Below are 18,651 nucleotides of genomic sequence, written 5' to 3' on the forward strand. Positions count from 1 at the left end.
TTGACAAAATCCATGAGGAAAAAATGACTGACTTGAGCTAAAAAAACGTGCTAATTGGACAACTAAGTAATGGGAATCTGCAATATTCTCTGATGAAATCTGTGTGGGTTAAATCCAATGCTACATTCAGCACAGGTCTAACAAAACATATCATCCTGACTGTATTCAATCAACAGTAGAGTTCCAATTTGGCACCAGATGGTTTTGGGATGCACCACAAGAAAAGGAGTAGGCAGAATACATTTTGAAAATGGTACTGTTAATGGTGACTACTACTATTACACAAAAATTTTAAAAGAGACTTTCTACCCATCATCAGAGACCTTTTTCAAGGAACAGAAAATTGTTTTTCCAACAAGAATCTGTGTCCCTTGCCACATTGCATGTAAGATTAGTATGACAATCATTTAATACAATTTCTTGTATGCTAATTTTTAACTTGTTTCAACCACTGACTCTTTTATCATTTATTATTATTATTATTTTTTTTTATCTTTAGTGTGAATAAGTTCATGCAAGACTATAATATCCAATCCTCAGGCCAGAAAATAGTTCCAATTTGAACGTGATTGAAAACCTCTGGAGTCTAGTGTTATGGAACAGAAAATTGCTGTTAAAAAGCCACCAAATACAGGAAACCATTATTCATGTCTGGTATACTATGAAGTAAGCAACATTTATATCAAAAATCTGATATCCTACATGCCAGAAAGGTGGTAATTAAAGCTTGTGGTTGGCCAACAAAATACTAATATCTCTCATAAGAAGACATAATGGAATCACAACAATATCTGTTTGCTGCTGGTATATTTCGTTTTATTACATAATGCAATGATTTCCAAACTGTGCAGCATTGGATATTTTAAATTTTCAAGAGAAATAGCTATACTTGACATCTGTTGGATATTGCACGAACTACTAGCTTGAGGTAGTTCACAGTTTCAACATTAGATTGCACTGCATTCCTTTATGTTCTCGAATGTTTGAGATATGTTTTTGTTTCTTGTACTTTTGGCTATGCCAGTAACTTCTCGAACTTTCTCATTTCTCAGATTTTGTATATAAATACCTGTTGACTCTCCAAGTCCGTCAGTAATCAAAATAACTGAAGGGTATTTTGATCCAGTGTCTGCGAGGTCTAACGAAATTCAGTGAATTATTTTGTTGATTTTTAGTCCTTGTGCATTAAAATGGAAAGATTTTTGAACATTAATAAGAAGTGTGGCAGTGAAGAAAAGAATGATGAAACACAGACCAGTGGCAAAGTTGTGTAGAAACAGAAATATCATGATACTTATTCAGACTTTGGTTTTACTTCGGTAGATGTCAATCATGAAGAGCATCCATGATGTGTATTATGTCTGAAAGTTTCTGCTCCAGAGGGTACGCTTCCAAGTAAACTAAAACAGCACTTAAAGACCAATCATCCTAAAATGGCTAGTAAATCCCGTGGTTATTTTACCAGAAAGTTAAAATAATTGAAAGAACAAAAAGGTACGTTTGTTAAACAAGCATCAATACCAAGCAATGCTTTGCTAGCATCCTACAAGGTGGCATATAGAGTCGCAAAGTGTAAAAAGCCTTGCACCATCGCAGAAGAACTGATTTTACCAGCTGCAGTGGATATGGTCAACATTATGGTTGATGAATCCGCAGGAAGACTGCTTTCAATGGTACCTTTATCTAACAATATTATCAATCATAGAATCCAACACATGACTGAAGATCTCAACGATTAGCTAATTAAAAAAAAGAAAGGAAAGGAATTCGGGTTACAGCTAGATGAGCCGACGAACAGTAACAAGCATGCTCATTTTTTTTGCTACACACGGTTTGTAGACAGTGACAAAACTGTGGAAGATCTTCTCTTTTGTAAAAGTATCACTGCAGGTATAAAGGCACAAGACTTGTTTGAGATCGTTTATGCTTATGTGTGAAAACAACTTAGACTGGACTAAGTGCATCAGCATCTGTACCGATGGTGGTCGCTCTATGTCTGACTGTTATGGAGGATTGCAGGTGCTCATGCGAAACAAAGCTGTTGATGCACTGTGGACCCACTGCATAATCCACAGGGAAGCCCTCGCATCAAAGCAACTGAGTCCTCCACTGAACCTAGGCACAGAAAGTGTGTTGAAAGTGGCAAACTTTAAAAATTAAATGAAGATGGTTGCAAAGACTGTTTCTCCCCTTTGCATCAGTTTGTTACATCCAATGATGTTTATTTAACCCACGAACTTAAAATCTGTTTTTGAGGAGCACCTAACACAGCTCAGTGACTGGTTTAAAAAATACTTTTCAGAAGATATGGAGAAGTCTGCATGAATCCAAGGCCCATTCAAGGCTAAGGCCCCATCTGAATTTACCTCTGCAGAAGAAGAAAATCTTATTGAGCTGTCTTGTGACAATACTTTAAAAACAAAATTTGGCAGCATGGAACTAATCGAGTTTTGGATATCAACAAAAGATGAATATCTGCAACTAAGTGCTAAAGCTCAGCAAATCCTAATTCCATTTGCAACGTCATATCGTTGCAAAGCTGGTTTTCAGCAGTTGCTGTGATAAAAAGCAAGTACTATATGAAAATCAATGTGGAATAGGAAATGAGGGTGGCGCTGTCCAATCTGATTCCAAGGTTTGAGAAGCTGTGCAGTGCCCAACAGGTGCACACATCCCATTAGTAAGTAATTGTGGTTATTAAAGAATGAAATAAAAATATATTTTCTTTCAATTCATGTGTATTCTTTTTTCAAATGGCTACTAAGTTGTTAGGACATAAATACTTAAGTTGTTTGGACCTAACTGCTTAATAAATGGAACTGTTAGGTATTTCCTTTGACCTAGGGGTACCATGAAAAAATTACTGCAACACTACGGGTGTCATGAATTGAAAAAGGTTGGGTATCTCTGACATAATGTATTTCAAGCATTGGTCACAATGAAAAAGCATTCATATGGCCTGTAGTGCATTTCTGTGATTATTTGTAAATAAATATGTTTAAATACTGTTTTCTTTAATTTAATTTCTTATCTTATACATCAGTGTATAACAAATTTAAGGCTAAGGGTAAATTATTTCCGTTGGATTGCTTGTTGAGGGAGAAAATTTATGGTGATGCAATATTGAAACAAAGTAACAAGTTCTTTTTATGATTTTTTTAAAAATTCTGCTTAATTTTTGACAATACTTTCACTCTAACCTATGGCAACCTTCAGCAACATGTTCTGAATTCCAATAATTCAGATCCTTCTGAATTACCACCTTCTTTCACTAATTTTTTATATATCAAAACAACTCAAGATTTATATTTAATCCATTCATGCACACTGGTATAATTTATTTTTTAGCTCTAAACTCTAACAGTAAAATGCTGCTTTAAAAGCAGAGTAAATCATTGCCAGAGTTGGCAACCTGCAGCTGTTTAACTTTGGGCCAACTTGTACGACAAGCGTGCCACGCAGCGGGCGTCGATGTGAATATAGCATTATCTTCAGCGCAAACATTTCTCAGTTTGGTTTGCCTGCACATCGTGAGCAGAGCACATGTACTGCGATGTGTCGAGATTAATCGTTGTGGCGGTGGCGAATATAAAATAGTTAAAACAGGAACAAAATAATATCCGTGTATACGTAGTGTTTGTGATAGGTACATGAATTCATATTATAAATCATTTGACTTTTTAAATCAGTGACGTGGTATTATTAAACAAGTGAAATAAGAAGGCATTAAAATTGCTATCATTTTTAAAATGTCAACTCAAAAGAGAAAGAATGGACAAGAAAACCAGGAATTTAAGAAGGAATGGACTGAGTCGTATGCGTTTGGGGCAAATTCTACAGGACTTCCATTGTGTTTAATATGTAGTGAAAAACTTTCGAACAACAAAAAAACAAATGTAGAAAGACATTTTTGGACTAAATATGATACATTTGCCAAAACATATCCAGCCGGTGAGCCAAGAAAAAAGGCTGTAAACAAGTTGCAACAGAAAATGTTGTTAACGAAGAATTCATTGTTAAATGGATTAAATCACCAAGCAACACTAATGCTGCTAGTTTTGTAGTTGCACATGAAATTGTAACACGAGGGGAACCGTTTAAAGATGGTGAATACATAAAAGAATGTTTTATTAAAATGTTGAAAAATCTTTTCAGAAATTTTCAAAACAAAATAGAAATAATTACGAAAATTAAAGAAATGCAGTATCTGAAAAAACTGTGAGGGATAGAGCTTTACTAATGGCTGAAGATATAACCAGTCAGCAGATTATGGACTAAAGTCAGCATCCGGATTTTCTATAGCCTGTGATGAATCGTGTGATGTTGGTGATATCACGCAAGTTATCCTCGTTTGTAAATATATAAATTCTCAAGGACCCCAAGACGAATTGCTAAATTTACTGCCACTTACACAACGTTTGTCGTGTAAGTGGCAGTAACTACAATTACTAAATGCTTCAAAAATAAGAGAATTAATATGAACAAAATAATTTGTATTGGAACCGATGGAGCCCCCAAGCATGAGAACAAATGTTTCATTCATTTATTTAGAAAAAAAACATTTTGCATGATTTGTTTTCCTTTCACTTAAAGATGAAAATTATGGCATACTTGCCGGACGTTGAGAGACTCGCTCAAGAAGTTCAGCAGCAAAAGTTACATTAATTCATACCTAATGGATGTTTGTTACGTTTTTTCAGTATTAATAAATAATATTTCTAAATATATATATTTTTAATAAAACACCTTCCCACTCTATTTCTGTTTCTTAAAAACCTCCCCCCAGCTTGAGCTGTGGTGCGACTCTTTGTATTTTTTAATAAGATCAAAAAATGGCTCTTCGCTCGAAAAAGGTTGCCAACCCCTGCTACAATATGATGCAAGTATGAAAAGCCCAAATACTTTATTATAGCAGGTACCTCACTAACTCTGTTCCAAAAATGAAGAACAAAATCCATATGGATTCTCTGCATTATATTATATACTAGTATAAGCTCCAATGTGAAGAACGGACAGAATTAAACTACAATAATCTGATTACGAAAATTAAGTCCCAATCTAAATGCTAAAGTATAAGCAACTTTATCTTTACTTCATTCAGAATTTCTCTGCCATAGCAGTATCAATAAAAATCAATGGAAACAGTAACATACATTTCTACCTTGAATCATGTTATTGCATAAAACTTCATATAAGGTCCACAAAATTTAATAAAATTTTTTACTTCATCCATCACAAGACATGTTTAAAGATGTATTAGTATTAGTATAGTCATATAGTGCAAGGAAGCCACAGACTTTTGTTGCACCTGCAAAAAAAAAAAAAAAAAAAAAATTAGATAAGAAAATACAAATCATGAACTTCCCTCCTGATCTAGGTAACTATCCAGTTGACTTTTGAATTTCTTCAAACTGTCAGACTCAACTACCTGTGGAGACTACTTGTTGCAGTAATCAATGACTCACTGAATAAAAGAAAACTTCCAACAATCTGTCTAAACCTCTACCCCTGTAATTTGAATTTATAGATCCTGGTTATGGAATTCTTTATAACAGTGAAAATTCTGTCTATATTCATTTTATTAACCCCCTCTCAGAGCCTTGTAGATCTCATTCAGGTTCCCCCTCTAAGGTGCCAAACTCTGTATCCCACATAATCAGTCTTTTCTCATACAGTCTCCCTTTTGCCAATCTCACCTGGTGAGTGCCCATCTTTGGACCCCTTCAAGAAGCTCAATATCCTCTCAATATCTTGGACACAAGTGTTCCAAATGTGGTCTTACAATTGCCTTATATAGTAGGATTATGACCTCCCTATCTCTACAAGACAATGTTAGAAAAATCATCAATAGGACACTGTGAGCTTTCCTTACTGCCTGTTTACGCTGCTCAGAAAACTTTGTATCTGTCCGTATCATAATTCCCAGATCTCTTTCTTCCTCTACTGTTTTAAATTCAACCCCACCAAGTGTAGTGGAGTAACTAGGGGTGATGGCACCCAGGGCAAATAAAAAAATGGCAACCCTTGAAAACTGTTCTTTTGGAATTTTTGCATTTTTTAACCATAAAAAGGTGTCCCCCAAATTTGGTGCCCAGGGCACGTGTCCCACCTGCCTCACACTAGTTACACCACTAACCAAGTTTATGATGTATTTTCAGGTTGCTATTCCCCAAGTATAAGACCTAGCATTTTGCTGCATTAAAACATTGCTGCCACTTTTCTGACCATCCTTGAAGCCTGTTCAAGTCATCCTGAAGGAGTGCTGCTTGGCACTGATCATTAATGACTCTCCCAATCTTTACATCATCTGCAAAATTTTGCACAATGCCCTTTTTCCTCTCATTGATGTCGTTTCTGCTTTGCTAAAATCCAAATAAACCGGGAAAATTGTTCCCTACACCCACCTCATGTGTAACTCTGTCAAAATAGTTTACTATGCTAGTTAAACATGATTTTCTCTTAACAAAACCATGTTGTGTGTCCTTCAAAATGCCACTTCTTTCTAAATGTCCCTGGATTGCACTCTTAATCATTGCCTCTAAGGCTTTCCCTACCACTAAAGTCAGAGTGACTGATTTGTAGTTAGTCACTGGCTTCACTCTTAGAACCTTTATGTATTGGTAGTTACCTTTGTGTATTGGTGATATGTTCCAAAGGAGTCTAACCCAAGTCCAATGATGCCCTCATAATTAACCTCACTGATTCCATATACTCTCTGGCTGCCTCCCTCAGTATTACTTGGTATATGCCATTAACTCCAGGAGTCTTACTTGCTTTTATGCTTAAAAGTTTTTCTAATAAACAATCATCCTTAATGTCAAAATCACTAATTCCATATGGGTCAGCCTCACTCGCACAGCCTGTCTGCAAAGTAGCTATTCCATTCATCAGAAAACATCAGCTGGGTTATCTAAGATTTCCCACACTCAATACACAAGGATCTGATCTGATTTATTTTCTTTTTTGTATTCACATACTGAACAAACAGAAGATATTAATTAGCAAAAGATATAATTTCAAGTGTCTGAAAATGATAATATATTACCTTTGGTATTATATGAAATGTGTGTGGGTAAATGAAAATGAGCAAAAGTAAATTTATAATGTAATCTCAACTATTTAATTTGTACTCTCCTTAAATTTCATTATTTCATTTTCATAAAAATTTTAAACACTTACTTAAAACCTTTGAAATCAAATGGCACAACAGTGCTCACATATAGATCAAAATCTGTAAGTGGCTTACTAGCTGCAATACAATCGTCATCTGTAGAATAGATCTTTCCTTCTAAATTAGTTTCCTTATCTTCACGGCGATCTATTTCCTCCTTCTGTGCCATTAATTGCTGTTTTAACTCTTCCACAAGAACAGCTCTTTGTTCCTGTTGCATCAATGCTACCAAATCGTAAGGTCGACGAAGGGAAAACACTGAATCCATCTAGAGAAATTTTTTTGCATAACAATAAGGAACAGTAAAACAATAATGCAAAATTTTTACAATAATGCACTTTTGCAAGTCTACAAAATGTACCAGTTAACTAAGTAGATAGGCTAACATGTAGGTTAGTGCAAATGCATCATTTTAACATAGCTATCTACCAAAGTAGTTGAATTAATCAACTACTTTGGTAGATAGCTATGTTAAAATAATGCATTTGCACTAACCTGCATGTTAGTCATTCTACTTCATAGCACGAGGCCTTTGCCCCTAAATACTTTATAGTCTAAGTGAATAGGTTAATTAAAAACCATTTGCCACTACACTAGGGTGACCAGGCATGGACAAAGTTAAAATAAGATATCTAATAGTCCATTTTTTAATCCCCTATCAGTGCCATTTTCTTAGAAGTTACATGAACATTTTTTTACATATGCAATTTTGTAAATTCCACCTTTTTTTTCAATTTTATTAGAAGTTGGTCAAGTTGACTAAACAACAGGAAATATATTTATAATTTATGCAGATAACATTTCAGATTAAAAAATATATGAAAGGAAACAATCATAATACAATAAATGTTTTTTTTTTTTATACTTCAACTAGTTTCAATTCAGTCTGTCAAACAACTCGTTACGTCATCTGTATTTGAATGTGACTACCAAGTACCATTATACAAAACTCCTATAAAAAATATGAATCCCATTTTTTTTTTTAAATTCAGTCACCCTACGCTATGCTAAACATTACACACAATCGCAAGTACAAACGTGAAGAATTTTATGATTTATTTATTAAAACGACATGATATAGTTTATCAAAAAAAAAATTCATTCCGTTAAATACAATTTTAAGAATTAAATGTTTGTCATACTGTATTATTTAGAAATATCCCTCTCACTTCTTTGAACATCTTTACCACAAATTACAATTAAAATAAATTTAAGTTTATTGCAGCTATCCTCTTTTATTTCTAGCCTATTTGTTTTCTAGTCATTTTGACTAATTTTTTTAACATTCAGATCTGGGCACTTAGGTTTTAATAATGAATACTGCTATATTCAGAATATAATTTATAAAACTTGAAATAATAAAACTTAATTAAAATTTTTTTAGTATTATTATTTAAAAATAAAGAATTTTATATATTGAAAATTTATGTTAATAAAACTTGAAAAATCTTTCAAGAAATAAAAATCTCCCTTATAACAAAACCATGTTATAATGAATATATCTATATAGTCTCTTCACCTTAAATAATGAGACTATATACCTCTATGGTCTCTACATCTTAACATAATCATATGAGCAAAAATATATACTGTGATCTAAAGTTGTGCAAATAACATGACCATATTGTAATCAAATTTGATTAAGAATTTATATAAAAGGGGCACATTATTAGGGGATGCAATGAGGTGGTCCCACTGTTGTTCAGAAAGGCCCTGGTCACCCTACTCCACACTACAGTTATAGAGCACTAAATATAGAGCACGGCTATATTTAGCACTTTATTTTACACTTGAGTGGCACACACCAACCACTAAAAGCATAACAGAGCAACCTAAAATACTATATAAACATGACACACGAAGTGACCATTTCCAATATTGAAATTAAGTAAAATAGTATACATACACATAATAACAGTATCATTAACACCAGAGAAAGCCAATGTTATGCAAACATTTGTAAACACAGTCAATAGTCAGCAAACATAGTGTCAATATTTGATAAGCAATATTAACATGAGGCAATTTGTTATATGGGAGGCCTCCATAGCCAAGTGATCATGAGCAGGAGTGCAGTAGCACACGCTCTTTGAGTAGACGGGGGTTCAAGCCCCTGACTGCTAAATATGGTCGATCTGCCAACCCGCACTAGACCAGCGTGGCAGATTATGGTCCATTTCCCTGAACATGAATTATTGAGGAGGCTTCCATCCTGCAGTGGGTTATACTATTCACATGCCTACCTGCATGTGAATGGTATTAACAACAATGACCATTTCATATTAGCAAGAGATCTAAATGCAGAAATAAGTAGCATGAATCTGAATTTTAAATTTCTCCTACATTTTATAAACATTTAGCATTAGCAAAAGCACATGATGCAAGAAAGCAAGCTTATACAGCATCAGCCAAAAAAAAAAAAAAAAAAACCCTTATTTCACCCCTATCAACTTCTACAACGACAGATGGAAGTTTGTTCCAGCTATCAACCACCCGCTGGCTAAAGGCAAACTTACGCACATCTATCCTACAATCGTCTTTCCTCAATTTGAATTTATGTCCTCTCAGGCGATTATTCTGAGCAAGAGGAAAAATCCCATCAGCACTGAGCATGCTCAAACCATTCAAGGCTTTATATACCTCAATCAGAATGTAAACTTCAGGGGGTACATGTAGTATATTTTTTATTATTATTTAATATTTGCAACATATGTATATGTTACAAACAAATCTGTATATTTATATTTCTCTGTCTTCTCTCACTGTCTCCATTCTGTTTTCTACCTCTCAACTTTCTTTTTGGTTGAGAGGGAGATTGATTGATTTTTTTTTTTTTTTGATTTGGTAGTTGTTGACGTATCGGCTTCTGTGGCCATATTGCACCTCCCAAGGTTTTTGCAGTACTTTGATCCAAGCCTGAGACGGGAATCGAACCCGCGACCTTTGGGTTGCCGGGCAGGTACTTTACCCACTCGGCTAGCCCGGTCGGCTGAGAGGGAGAAGACAGAGAGTGGCAATCAATGGACACTGCTCTTCGTGGACTAATGTTATTAGTGGCATCCCCAGGGCTCAGTGTTGAGTCCATTGTTGTTTTCTGTATTCATTAATGATACTGATGATGGTATATCAGACTTAATGTCCAAGTTTGCAGACGATACGAAGGTCGGCAGGGTTGTTAATGACAGTACACTGTTGCAACAGGATCTAGAAAAGTTGAGCAGATGGGCTGAGAGGTGGCAACTGAAGTTTAACATTGACAAATGTAAAGTACTGCATATTGGAAGCAGTAACTCCAGAGTAATGTATCAACTGTGTGGTAGTAAACAGTGGTAGAGAGTGAAAAGGACCTGTGCAGGCAGATATGAAGTTTTCTGAGTAGTGCAGACGGTCTGCAAGAGTAGCTCATGGTGTCTTGTCAATGATATACAGGAATATACAGGATTTTTTCTAGCAGGGATAAGGTGATTATCCCCTTGTACAAGGCAATGGTCAGGCCACACCTTCAATACTGTTTACAAGTCTGGGGGCCTCATTTTAAGAAGGATGTAGACCTGCTGGAACGAGTACAGAGAAGGGCAATGAGATTAGTAAATGGAACAAAGGGTTGCTCTCACGAAGAAAGGCTTAAGTTTTCCAATGACTCAATCAGATCACCTCAATCAGAGGTGATCTGATTGAGGTGTATATAGCCGTGAATGGTTTGAGCATGCTCAATGCGGATGGGATTCTTCCTCTTGCTCAGAATAATCGCCTGAGAAGGCATAAATTCAAATTTAGGAAAGACGGTTATAGGATAGATGTGAGAAAGTTTGCCCTTAACTAGCGGGTGGTTGATTGCTGGAAGAAACTTCCATCTGTTGTAGAAGTTGATAGCTTAAAAAGATTCAAGGCAGAACTAGACAAACATTTGGAACGAGTGAATGGGTGAAATGAGAAGGGGGTGTGTGTGTGTGTGTGTGTGTTTTTTTTTTTTTTTTTGGCTGATGCTATATAAGCTTGCTTTCTTGCATCATGTGCCCTTGCTAATGATAATTTATGCATAATATGCATATATATGTGCATAAATATACAGATTATGCATATTTATGAATGTTATAAGAGAAAACAAATATGAGAAAACAAAAGGAAATATTTATTATTTAACATCTAAATACCAATTGTGAGTTAACAAAAACCACATTACTGACAATAATCACAGTTTAATAATATGTAAATCACCAATTAAAATTTGCAAAAAAAAAAAAAAATTATATAAATTATAATCAAACATGCAAGTACTGTATTGTAATAATCTTATTCTTCTTTGCACGTGCATCTGTAATATATTCAAAACACAACAAAATATTCGTGACCAGCCCAAGAATAAACAGCACTGGGAAGAGTGGCTCCATTGGCTCCTATTCCACAGTGTAAAAATAAAATTCCTATACAGCCACTCCTCGATTAACATAAGGGTTGCGTTCTGCAGAACGCTACGTAAGTCGGAATTTCCCCTATGCTTGTGCAACACTCGCTGAATTGATTGAATCAAAAAATAAATGTTCGACAAACATGTAAATAGAATTATTTATTGTATTTATTCAATTTTTTATCTCATGCACAAGAAAAATTACAAAAGCTTGCAATTTAAAAAAAATTTTAAAATTATAAAATTACAAATAAAGAGAGGAGACAGGCATAACGTCAGTAAGTTTTACCTCTCGAGCATCGTTGCCAGAATCAAAGTCCTCAGCTCATAAGTACGCTGCTGCGGAGATTTAGAAAGGGTCGGCCGCTCAACCTTACGAAAGAACATATTAATGGATGACTGGACGGTGGCTTTTTTCTTTTCACCATAGATTTCTTTGTAACAAGCAAGCACATCATTCACCCCTCTGTTAACTTTTAAGAATCGTTCACTGTTAGGATCCATCTTCTCTCACCTCGCCATTGCCAATGCAATTTCATGAAATGCCATTGCTATCTCTCTGGTGATGAAGCGTCTTGGCTCCTAATTCGGTTCATCTTGGGCTTCGTCAGCATTTTTTTCTTTCACTATCGCTGCCTGCAAGTGAATAAGTTCTTTGTTAGATAATTCCTTCTCTTCTTCCTCTATTAACTCCACGTCTTTGGCATCAACCTCCAACTGAAGTAGCTCTGCAACCTTTACAATCTTATCTGTAACCTCTTCGTATGATTCGTCTTTTTCAAATCCTTCGAAGCCTTTTACATGCTGTGAGCATATTTTCTTCTATGCACCATTTAAACAACTTTTAGTAATTTCTGCCCAGGCCTTATTAATGTTTAAGATGGCATGGTAAATATTGTAAGATTTCCAAAAGTCTCTTAACGTAAAATTTTTCTCACTGTCTACTGCAGACAATTCCTGAGCAAATGTTGTGTGTAAATAGTATGCTTTTAAATTTGAAATAACACCCTGATCCATAGGTTGGATGAGTGAAGTCATGTTTGGAGGTAGAAATATGATTCTCACATTCGAATTGAAATCATCTAGATGGTTAGGATGTCCAGGAGCATTAGCTCCTGGACATCCTAACCATTATCTAATAGAAGCAAAACCTTGAAAGGAAAGTCGTCGTTACAATATTTTTCAACCTCGGGAATGAAGCAGCATTTAAACCAATCCTCAAAGAGAGATATTGTTATCCATGCTCTTTGGTTTGATCGGAAGTGCATGGGTAGGGTGGCTTTATTGATACCCTTAAATGCACAAGGACTTCCAGAATGGTACACAAGCAGTGATTTTAATCTGTAATCTCCTGCTGTATTAGTCCCAAGCAAGAGAGGAGCAATATGGCCTAAGTAGCCCTTGTGCCAGAAAACACCACAACAACAACAACCCCAAGCAAGAGCGTTGCCCTATCTTTTGATGCCTTGAAACCTGGCATTGTATTTTCCTCTTTGGCAATATATATGTTCAATCTGGCATTTTTTTTTTCCAATACAGAACAGTCTTGTCAATGTTAAAAATTTGCTGCATTGAATAGTCACCTTCATCAATAATTTTTTCCAACACATCACAAAATTTCTCTGTAGATGCAGAATCAGCATTGGCGACTTCACATATTTTAATGTTGTGGAAACCAGCATGATGCTTGAATCTATTAAACTGCCCGTTGCTTGCCACGAACTTGGGTTGGGGTTTGCCATACTTATACTTAATATCTTTAAATATACTTGTTGCTTTTGCTCAAATGATCATTAGACTCAGGGGCTCACTTCTGAATCTGATTTTCCATCCATATTATTAACAGCTGGTCCATCTTTGATATAGCACCTGAACGCTGTTTTGTGATCACTGTTGATCTTAAGTGCATTGATCCTTTGACAGGTTCTTTTATATGCACGCTGTCCTTTAAAATAATATTCACTGTTGAAGCAGCAAGACCTAATTCCCTTGCAATAGATGACAAACTTTGTCCTGCTTTGTACTTCTTAATCATTTTCATCTTCATTTCTAAATCAATTTTGTTTTGTTTCCCTGCACTATCACCACTTGCACTTTTCGTTGGTTGCTTTCCCTTCATCATTGTAATATGTAAATAGGAATGAAGAGATGTTTCTGAAAATTTGTTTTTTATATGATTGAAGATTTCAGTGAAGGGAACACATTTCACCATAATAGTGTAAAAATCCACACAATTGCAGTTATCAGTATTATTGCAAATGCAATAAGATCGAGTTTACTACCCGTTCATAATTAGATGCACTAACAGAAAAGCCCAATAAATCAGAAAGTGCAAATTGTTTTTGTTTTATGGTTGTGACCTCCAGAAACGTGCTTTAGAAAAATATCACAAAGGTGTTCAAAATTGATTCTTATAATGGGAACATACGATAATGATGAAAGAGTAGTGCAATTTCCATTATAAATATGACCTTTTAGAGAGATAAATAGCTTAGTAATATAGCAAAATTTTCAACTTCCAAGGACTTGGAACAAATAACCAAAAAAAATGTGTTATGGGTTCACATTACAATATTTTCACGATACTTCCATTTATTCCTACAAGATGCAAATTACGTTTCCACAATTTTTTTAAGTTTGCACCGGCCAACAAAAACTTACGTAAAGTCAAATTTCCATAAGTCGAGTATTACTTAAGTCGGGAGTTCCTGTTTTTTTTGTACAACAAATAGAAAGGAAATATTCAGTTTTTTTTTTTTTTTTTTTTAAATGAGCTTTTAAAGAAAATGACTACCTCGGGTATATAAAGACTTATTTGACAATACAAAGGACTTTTATAACTAATGTTGTAGTTATAAAAGTCCTTATAATTATTTGAAAATAACTATCTGTAAAATTGACAAAAACAAAACACAATACACACAATTTATAAACTAAATAAAATTTACTCTTTGATCCCTTGACCCAGTGAAATGTATAGTCAATATAAAGTCAAGATTGCTAGCAATCTCATTTACAATTGACAACACTGCTAATTATGAAAGTCTCTTGCCTGTCATTGTGGACGGAAGATTTTAATTAGTTTCAATTTTGAGACATTTCTCTCTGCGCTGGCAACCATTACTGGAAATATCAGCATATATGCAGGAAGACATCCTTCATAACATGATACAGATATTATCTGTATCATGGATGAAAGGATGAGCTTTAGCAGTAAATCTTCCTCAGTAGGCAGAACAAAGCAAAGGGCTTTCAGCTCATCACAGAGATCTATTCCAATTATACCAGAATGGCTGCTAATGGTGAAGATGAAGATCTTTCTGATATAAATGTAATGGTCTTGATGCAAATTCATACCATGAGAGGATAAGCTTTCTGGTAATTTACTATAGTAACAAAAATTTCCAGTCTGTTATGATTTACAACCTGTTCAAGCTGATCTTTCATGGAAACATGGATAGTATCCACTGTAACGTAGAAAAACTCATCTGAATATTTCCTCCAGTCTTTCCCTTACTGATTTGCCTTGCCTCTCACAATTAAAGATTTTTCCAGGGCTGGTCACAAGCATGTTCAACCAGTTCTGTTGAAAAGGCCCTGCACTCAAATGGTCTAAATAATAATATCATCCACATTTTTTTAGCATTTCTATCAACAAGCCTACCATTGTCTTAATGTCTAGATACTCACATTATATCGTCACTCCAAGAGCGACTGCACGAGTTGACTTGAAAACTGATAGAAGTAGAGCATATACTCCGTTATCAATGTGTATGTTTCTTTTGATATGGTACATATGATGTTATTTAAAAATGCAATTTTTTTGTTATAATCACTTTCAATAATATTAGTATTGTTTTTAACTTCTGGAGGTAAGGAAATAACAAACAGGGCCCCACATTTTTCGTCTATGCATTCATGCAGATTTAAGGAATCTGCAATCTCACTTGCAATGTTAACAGGACCTCCAAACCTGCTATTTCTATACTAAGACAAATACTCAAAGCTACCCTTAAGGAGAGACAATAGTTGCAATATGTACCTGTCTGATTTTGTACCATTTTGTTCAACTTTGCCATCAAGAACGAGTCAATAAATAACAATATTATTATAAAAAATTACTGAGGTTCACAGTGCTAAAAATCACAAGAAAACTGGTAACAGGAAGCCAAAGATCTGAATCCCAAAACATCAGAACTTAGAATGGAAAAAATTGCTAACCAAACTTTGAAGGCTGACAACCCCAAAAAGCCCATAAAGATCAAGACAAACTACTCATATGCATCTTTCAAAACAGATATGGAAGTACAGAATAATAAAGAAACCTCAATAAACAAATTCAAACCTTCCTCGAGACCAAAGTTGTGACCCTACTCAGGAAGATTTGCTAAGTCAAACTAAAATGGTTGGAGGTGTACTCCTTTATGAAAAACATCTGTCTGATTTTGAAGATGACATGAACTTGTCTGAGTTCACAGAGAACTTGCACTACCATATTCTAACAGCAAACCACCTATACAGAGGAGAGGTGTGGCAGTTTGTCATCTTTACCACCCACTCTTCAATCTAAGGCTTCAAAGCACTTAAATGAAGTGTGAAGCAGTTAACAGTGGTTTCTTTTGCCAAGCCAAATTTTCTCAGAGTTGTGTCAGTATACTTCCCATTCCCAGTCACCAATTGTAAATTTTACAACTTGTATAGCAACAACTGTTGGTCAAAATCAAAATGTTACTGTATTCAGAGATTTCAATCTTAGCATTAGCATTTTAGCATTAGTAGAGGCATTTGATGCAAGAAAGCAAGCTTATGCAGCATCAGCCCAAAAAAAAATAAAAAATAAAAATAAATAAATAAAAAATATCCACTTCACCCCTCTGTTCGTTCAAAATACCTGTCCAGCTGAGCCTTAAACTTATTTAGGCTATCAACTTCCACGACAAGGGATGGAAGTCTATTCCACCAACCAACCACCCACTGGCTAAAGGCAAATTTCCTCACGTCTATCCTACATCTGTCTTTTCTCAATTTGAATTTATGCCCTCTCAGGTGATTATTCTGAGGAAGAGGAAGAATCCCATCAGCATTGAGCATGCTCAAACCATTCAAGGCTTTATACACCTCTATCAGATCACCTCGCCGGTGCCTAGTCTCCAGACACTATAATTTGCAAAACTTAAGCCTTTCTTCGTAAGAGCACCCCTTTGTTCCATTCACTAATCTTGTTGCCCTTCTCTGTACTCGTTCCAGCATCTCTACATCCTTCTTGAAATGAGGCCTCCAGACCTGTATACAGTACTCTAGGTGTGGTCTGACCATTGCCTTATACGAGGGAATAATCACCTCCTTATCTCTGCTAGAAAAATTCCTATATATCATCGACAATACACCATGAGCTACTCTTGCAGCCCATCTGCACTGCTCAGAAAACTTCATATCTGCCTGCACAACCACCCACAGGTCCCTTTCATTCTCTACCACTGTCAGCGTAGTACCACAGAGTTGATACGTTGCTCTGGGGTTGCTGTTTCCCATATGTAGTACTTTACATTTGTCAATGTTAAACTTCATTTGCCACCTCTCAGCCCATCTGCTCAACCTTTCCAGATCCTGTTGCAGTAGCATAGTGTCAGTAGTGTCCTTGACAACCCTGCCAACCTTCGTATCGTCTGCAAACTTGGACATTAAGCTTGATATACCATCATTAATATCATTTATAAATACAGAAAACAATAAAGGACCCGATACTGAACCCTGAGGGACTCCACTAATAACATTAGTCCATGATGAGCAGTGTCCATTGATTACCACTCTGTCTTCTCCCCCTCAACCACCCCTTTATCCATAGCAGCAATTTGCCTCCAATGCCACACTGCTCCAATTTGTGCAGCAGTCTTCCATGTGCAACAGTATCAAAAGCCTTTCTAAGATCCAAGTATATAATATCAAAGTTATTCCCTGCATCCAGTTCTTTTGTGACTGCATCATAGTATCTAATCAAATTGGTCAGGCAAGACTTCCCCTTAACAAAACCATGCTGTGTCTGAGCTATAACTGAAGTCTTATCTAGATGATTCTGCAGTGCTTCTTTAACCAGTGCCTCCATTAATTTTCCAGGAACAGAAGTTAAATTAACAGGTTTATAATTACTTGTGTCGCCCTTTGATCCTCCTTTGTGAATTGGGGTCACATTTGCACATCTCCAGTCCATGGGTACTTCCCCTGAGTCCAAGGAAGCTCTCATAATTATGGCTAAGGGTTTACTTACTTCCTTTGCTGCCTCCTTTAATATAACTGGATAGATCCCATCCACCCCAGGTGCCTTTCTTGTATTTATCTTCAACAAAATTTCTCCTCCACTTTACTCTCAGTTATTACAAGATTCTCTAGCTTACTGCCAGAGTTGAATACACCTCTGGCATTCCCCTCGCTGAATAACTCCTCATGTGTGAATGTCGATGCAAAATATTCATTCAGTTTGTTAGCTACCTGAGCAGGATCATCAACAGTTGACCCATCAATATCAAGTGGACCAATCTGATTCATCCCCTTCCTTCTAGAGTTTACATAAGTAAAGAACTCTTTGCTGTTTTTCTTTGCATCCCTTGCCAAGGATTTCTCGTAATCTGCCTTCGCCTGCCTAACTTCCTGTAACTTGGTTATAGATCAACTTGTATCTATCATAGGCTTCTGTGTCACGTGTTAATTTGTATGTATCCCATGCATTTTTCTTCTCTGCCATATGTCTCATTAGTTCATCTGACATCCACTTAGGCCTAAACTTGAACAATATTTCTTAGTTGGTATGTAAAGCCTAGTAGCTTCCAAGATAAGTTCTTTGAATGCTTCCCATTTTGAATTTGCTGTTGGTAACATTATCAGTTGGTCCCACTGTATAGAATTTAAATACTGTCTCAGTCCATCGTAGTCGCCTTTACGAAAGCAATAACCCTTCCCTTTACCCCTAATGGTAGTTACCTCTTTGAGTAAATCCCACTTCAGCACACTGTGATCACTGCCACCTAGTGGTTCATTTACCTGCAGATTCTTAATGCATGAGGAATCACTGCTGATA

The 18,651-nt window shown here is 35.7% G+C and overlaps 1 protein-coding gene across 1 annotated transcript in view; it reads right to left on the reverse strand.

Moving 5' to 3' along the window:
• The window catches only part of LOC150077440 (tetratricopeptide repeat protein 17), a 204,521-nt gene that overhangs the window by 168,724 nt on the left and 17,146 nt on the right, over window positions 1–18,651 (reverse strand). Inside the window, exon 2 of the mRNA XM_090385905.1 lies at window positions 7,180–7,439. Coding sequence (XP_090242031.1) covers window positions 7,180–7,439 — 260 coding nt within the window. The remainder of the gene's footprint in view (window positions 1–7,179; window positions 7,440–18,651) is intronic.

This window comes from Mastigoproctus giganteus, chromosome 12 (genome assembly GCF_048544385.1).
Source record: "Mastigoproctus giganteus isolate SK-2022 chromosome 12, ASM4854438v1, whole genome shotgun sequence".
NCBI classification, from domain to species: Eukaryota; Metazoa; Arthropoda; class Arachnida; order Uropygi; family Thelyphonidae; genus Mastigoproctus; species Mastigoproctus giganteus.